The 6,000-nt window shown below is 52.8% G+C and overlaps 1 protein-coding gene across 5 annotated transcripts in view; it reads right to left on the bottom strand.

The window, feature by feature from the left end:
• The window catches only part of ralgps2 (Ral GEF with PH domain and SH3 binding motif 2), a 96,491-nt gene that overhangs the window by 20,810 nt on the left and 69,681 nt on the right, over positions 1 to 6,000 (bottom strand). For 4 of the 5 annotated variants that reach the window (XM_034293658.1, XM_010872025.5, XM_020048953.3 and 1 more), the window contains exons 10-15: positions 2,611 to 2,748; positions 1,898 to 1,988; positions 1,443 to 1,646; positions 1,084 to 1,235; positions 927 to 981; positions 387 to 464 (exon numbers count right to left, since the gene is read on the bottom strand). In XM_034293658.1, the coding sequence (XP_034149549.1) occupies positions 387 to 464; positions 927 to 981; positions 1,084 to 1,235; positions 1,443 to 1,646; positions 1,898 to 1,988; positions 2,611 to 2,748 (718 nt within the window). The remainder of the gene's footprint in view (positions 1 to 386; positions 465 to 926; positions 982 to 1,083; positions 1,236 to 1,442; positions 1,647 to 1,897; positions 1,989 to 2,610; positions 2,749 to 6,000) is intronic. The other variant, XM_020048954.3, reaches the window with a different exon arrangement.

Below are 6,000 nucleotides of genomic sequence, written 5' to 3'. Positions count from 1 at the left end.
GCTGCACAGGGAGAGCGAGAGTGTAGCTAAGAACGCCTGGTGTAGCGGAGAATCACGGAGTCCCTCCACCCGATTACACCGCACAGCCCCACATCCGCACATCCACACAGCCGCACATCCACACAGCCGCACATCCACACAGCCGCACATCCACACAGCCGCACATCCGCACAGCCGCACATCCGCACAGCCGCACAGCCGCACAGCCGCACAGCCGCACATCCACACAGCCGCACATCCACACAGCCGCACAGCCGCACATCCACACATCCACACACAAGCACAGTGGCCCCGGGGCGGAGATGGGGGGGCTGAGGGAGATGGGGGCAGCAGTCGGCAGATGACAGGGTGTAGAGGAGGGTGGAGGGGGGGTTCTGTGTGTGTACCTGCTGGGCCTCAGGCCTCCTCTGCAGGGGATTCTGGCCACGCGGGTCACTGGCCCCAGAGAGTGATAGAACCGAGTCCTGTTCAGCAGAGGATAGGATGGCACAGGGTGGAGGCACGCAACTGTTAAGGTGGCTCTCTCAGCTCGCCTTATCAGGCACAGTGTTAAGGCTCAGATTAGTGTTAAGGTCTTTGAGGATACTTTCGTTTTGTGAGAGTTGGGTTCTGCTTATTTAAGTATTTATTTTATTTTTAACATGTACAGAGTGAGATGTTGGGGTAGCTTCTGTGACCCACTGATGACTGGGTTTGATCCCTGGAAGCCTCTGCACCACAAGACCGTGTTGGCCCACCGAGCTAAAGTTTAGGGATTAACAAAGGTCCTTGGTCACACTACCAAGCCTTGGAGGAAGTGAGTGAGGTTAGATGAGGAGCAGCTCTGTGTGTCAGCATTTGGGAGTCTGTTTTATAGACCATTGTTCAACTAGTGTATGTAGGAACTTTGGAACTGTGAGGGAAACTGCGTGTCTGCCGACTGTTACCTCTCAAAAGCCGGCCAAGACATCTCTTCACTGAGTTCTGAACCCTCACTGCTCCCTGAAAGAGAGTCAGTCAGAATAGGTACTGTCAAAAGACGGGAATCGAAACACAGTTGTGTGTGTGTGTGTGTGTGTGTGTGTCTCTCTCTCTCTCTCTTACCCAGGGAGATCCCACTGGAGAGCGTTGAGCTCTCGGCTTGTCCCCTAGCAGGGGTGTGGATCTCCATGACGCTGTCGTCCAGAAGATGCCGAGGACCAGCATTGGGGAACGTGGCGCTCTTAAACTCCACTGTATTCATCTTATGTATAAAACTACGAAGAAACCAGGAAACAGAACTCAAGTTTTGAAAACATGAGTCAGCTGATGTTGTCCAATTTGCAAACAAATAATTACACAAAAAGTGGAAACCAGATGTGGGCAATATCTCACCCAGATGTTGGGTCCATTCTAGTAAATTCAGAAAGTTCTCCAACTATTTTGCATAAGGAAAATATGTAAATGGAGGACGATTCACGCACTTGTATCCCAGGCTGTGACACTTCCTGTGGCCGTATGGGAGGAGGTTCCGAGGGGAGGGAGGCGTGGGTGGGACTTTGGTTCCATCCGCAATAGGGCCCTTACGACCACACAGAGGAGACGCGGAGGCATCAGGACCTACAAGGTCCTCCCTAGAGGGAGTGGAGCGGGGGGTGCTGGTGGCTGGCTCAATCTTCAACGACAACCTGAACACACAGTTTTTTTTTTACACTTATCGTTACGCCAAACCAATATTACACACACTGTCAGCACCCACTGAGGGGTACAAGAAAGCTCCAATATATCCCCACACTTGTCCAGAATTCCTGCTTCATAGATTTCACGACGTTCCAACATATTCCCATCCTGATTCTGGGATCACTGACCGTCAATTCTGGGAAACCAGGGAAATTACATCACAACTTGAATAGGACTCGGATTAAATGTCATTACTCACTTGTAGTTGTCATCCTCCACAAACTTCTGAAGCTCCTCGATGTACCTGACTGAGTTGAGATACTTCTGGACGTGAGGCAACACTGGTATATCTACAGGCGGAGAGAAAGTTGTCAGAATATGGATGAGGGTAAGGTTATTGTGCAGGTGTTAGAAGTAGGTGTGGCGGGATATTCACCTCTCAAGACAGGACTAAGGGCTTTGAACCCACCCCCATTTTTGGACCATACCTGTGACCCATACATTAACCAAAAGACAACTAATAGAAAGTGGTTGTTAGGAATACACAAGCGCATCCATGTTGGGTGACTAATCAAAAGATTTTAATAGAAATTTGATGTAAATTGTATCCTGGGGTATTTTGAGAGTGTTCTGGGCGACCTACAGCTTGTTAACATTACAAGAAATGTTCTGAGATATATTGAAGAAGACTCAAGACGCTAGATTATTTGGTTGTGTAGACTAGCAGATATTGATAACTAGAAAAGCCACTTTCAGAGGTAGTGTACGCCTCAATTTCGGTCGAGCCCCCCCCCCCCCATCCACAGCCATCAACTTGGTTGTTGACCAGTCTGTCCAGCACACCCCGCTTCCCACCATTCACCAGAGCAGACAAAGAGAAATAGGCTAATGAATACGTTTGGCATAGTCCTAGAAGGCGTTCAGCAGGTTAAAGGTTATTTGACAAATGATCAGCTGCATGTGAGGAGGTACCGTAAGTGCAGGAGCGTTGTAGGTCCGATATGATCCTCAGAATGTTGTTCATCAGGTTGGATCTCTGCTCGTTCTCCAGGATGCTTCCAGTCGAGGGATACGCAGAGTCTATATATGTCAGGTCAGACAGATACATGCCTAGGGAGAGAAGAAAGAAAGATAAAGGGAGGGAGAGAAGACAGAAAGACAAAGGGAGGGATAGAGGTCGAAAGGCTCGACTTTTCCTGAGTGTAAACTTGCCATCTGGCCTTGTTACGGACAATGATAGGAATACGGTAACACGGAAGACAACCAAAACAGAAGGGAACATCTCTGAATGAAGTTAGCAGTCAGCCTGCAGGCTCCTACCCGCCAAAAGAAGTCCTTGGCTATTGCTGATACAAGGAATCCCAGGCTTATTTATTGCTAAACCCATTATGCACGGCCATTGGGAAACCCCTGGAATCCTACCAGGTTGTGGTGGCGCCCCTGGGCACTTCAGTGAAGTGGCATAACCGGATGCACCACTCAAGAGGCCCATGGGTAACCACTTAGAAGAGATGCTAGGCTGAGGAGAATCCAGGAACACTAATATTAAGGAACAAAATGCAATTGCCATGGCAGCTAACGTAATTTCAGTGTGGTCTTTCATACACAAATAAACATGAAGATCAACAGCAAACTGAACATGCGGCAAAAAAAGATTGCGTCATTGCAATGGAAAAATCGCTGCTTCTCTCTCTCCCTGAAATGTTCTGGTTCTTTATCTCAGCAGCCTGTTGTTCTCAGCCCATCTGGCACAGGTCTCATTCAAAACAATTCAAGGGAATACGAAAGATTTTCCTGACAACATACTGACTGCACACCACTTCTTTGTCAACACACACACACTGGCTTTGATTGTCTGGTTTGTCTCTCTCCTGGCATGAGGGCTCATGGGTAAATGAATATGGCATCCAGTTAGATAACATCACACTGGAGTGGAGAGGTGAAGCGGAGGAGTGGAATGTGGACGTCTCCAACAGCACTAATGGAACACAACCAATACTCCATCATCCTGTCATTCCTACATACAAACAACCCAGTGCTCGTCTTGGCCAAGTCATCCCCTCCCCCTCTCCCACTGCCGCTCCCCAGCCCCCCCTCTCCCACTGCCCCTCTCCCACTGCCCCAGCCCCTCTCCCACTGCCCCACCCCAGCCCCCCCTCTCCCCCTGCCTCTCCCCAGCCCCCCCTCTCCCACTGCCTCTCCCCACCCCAGGCCCTCTCCCACTGCCCCACCCCAGGCCCTCTCCCACTGCCCCAGCCCCCCCCCCCACTGCCCCACCCCAGCCCCCCCCATTTCCCTCCGCCTCCCACCAGCCCCTTTCCCTTCCCCTCTCCCCAACCCCTTTCCCTCCCCCTCCGGCTTTCCCCAGCCCCTTTCCCTCCGCCTCTGCCCCCCCCCCACGTAAATATTATCATGAGACAAAGGCTTACGCATGCTTTGTTTGTGTTTGACTATTATTTAATTATTGTAGTTCACGATTTTTATACGTTTGATTAATGAACTTCATCAAACTAATCATTTAACATTTTATCCATATCTTTGACAAGTACTTAATCTAGTGTCTTGTAAGCTTTATTTATTGCTCTTAAACACTTTGAAATTAATTCACTGTGGAAGGTGCTATACAAAACTCTTATCCACATACAGACATATCTACAATAGCGTCATTCTATTCTCCCCATTACAGTTTTCGATATCTAAAATTGTTGTCACAAATATGTTCATGTTCACTGCATATGCAAGACAGTCTCACACCAGATGACATGACTCCCCTCAACACACACAGACACTCCTAGTCAGGAGGAGTGGTTGGAAACGTTGCAGTGAATCTACAGGACAGAAGTTTTGACAATGTAACACTACCAGACGGCAGACATGGGCCAACATCACTCAACATGGAGCTTTCTAATCCCCTTATAATATTACATAGCTATCAGAAAACATAGAGAGCGAAAGAGCGAGCGAGGGGCAGAGAGCGAGAGAGCGAGCGAGGGGCAGAGAGCGAGAGAGCGAGCGAGGGGCAGAGAGCGAGAGAGCGAGCGAGGGGCAGAGAGCGAGAGAGCGAGCGAGCGAGGGGCAGAGAGCGAGAGAGCGAGCGAGCGAGGGGCAGAGAGCGAGAGAGCGAGCGAGGGGCAGAGAGCGAGAGAGCGAGCGAGGGGCAGAGAGCGAGAGAGCGAGCGAGCGAGGGGCAGAGAGCGAGAGAGAGCGAGCGAGCGAGGGGCAGAGAGCGAGAGAGCGAGCGAGCGAGGGGCAGAGAGCGAGAGAGCGAGCGAGGGGCAGAGAGCGAGAGAGCGAGCGAGGGGCAGAGAGCGAGCGAGGGGCAGAGAGCGAGCGAGGGGCAGAGAGCGAGCGAGGGGCAGAGAGCGAGCGAGAGAGCGAGCGAGCGAGGGGCAGAGAGCGAGAGAGGGGCAGAGAGCGAGAGCGAACGAGGGGCAGAGAGCGAGAGAGCGAGAGAGCGAGAGAGCGAGCGAGGGGCAGAGAGCGAGAGAGCGAGCGAGGGGCAGAGAGCGAGCGAGGGGCAGAGAGCGAGAGAGCGAGCGAGGGGCAGAGAGCGAGAGAGCGAGCGAGGGGCAGAGAGCGAGAGAGCGAGCGAGGGGCAGAGAGCGAGAGAGCGAGCGAGGGGGAGAGAGCGGGGGAGCGAGCGAGAGCGAGGCAGAGCGAGGCAGAGCGAGGCAGAGCGAGAGAGCGAGGCAGAGAGAGCGAGAGAGCGAGGCAGAGAGAGCGAGAGAGCGAGGCAGAGAGAGCGAGGCAGAGAGAGCGAGAGAGCGAGGCAGAGAGAGCGAGGCAGAGAGAGCGAGAGAGCGAGGCAGAGAGAGCGAGAGAGCGAGGCAGAGAGAGCGAGAGAGCGAGGCAGAGAGAGCGAGAGAGCGAGGCAGAGAGAGCGAGGCAGAGAGAGCGAGGCAGAGAGAGCGAGGCAGAGAGAGCGAGCGCGAGGCAGAGAGAGTGAGCGCGAGGCAGAGAGAGCGAGCGCGAGGCAGAGAGAGCGAGCGCGAGGCAGAGAGAGCGAGCGCGAGGCAGAGAGAGCGAGCGCGAGGCAGACTTTTGTAATGTTATTTTTACTTATTTGTTCAAGCTTTTTATCAATATTATTTTCCACTTGGTTTGGTAATGTAAACAGGCGCAGGCAGCGGGACACAGGCAGCGGGACACAGGCAGCGGGACACAGGCAGCGGGACACAGGCAGCGGGACACAGGCAGCGGGACACAGGCAGCGGGACACAGGCAGCGGGACACAGGCAGCGGGACACAGGCAGCGGGACACAGGCAGCGTTAGGTCCAGCCAGGTATATACTCAGAGAAACATCTGTGATGTAGGTAAGGAAATGGAGGTAAAGAAAGCGTGATGGGGGGGGGGCGCGCTTC

The sequence above is a fragment of the Esox lucius genome, chromosome 8 (assembly GCF_011004845.1).
Source record: "Esox lucius isolate fEsoLuc1 chromosome 8, fEsoLuc1.pri, whole genome shotgun sequence".
NCBI classification, from domain to species: Eukaryota; Metazoa; Chordata; class Actinopteri; order Esociformes; family Esocidae; genus Esox; species Esox lucius.
The sequence above is the reverse complement of the archived record's forward strand: the minus strand, read 5'-3'. Positions and strand labels throughout refer to the sequence as shown.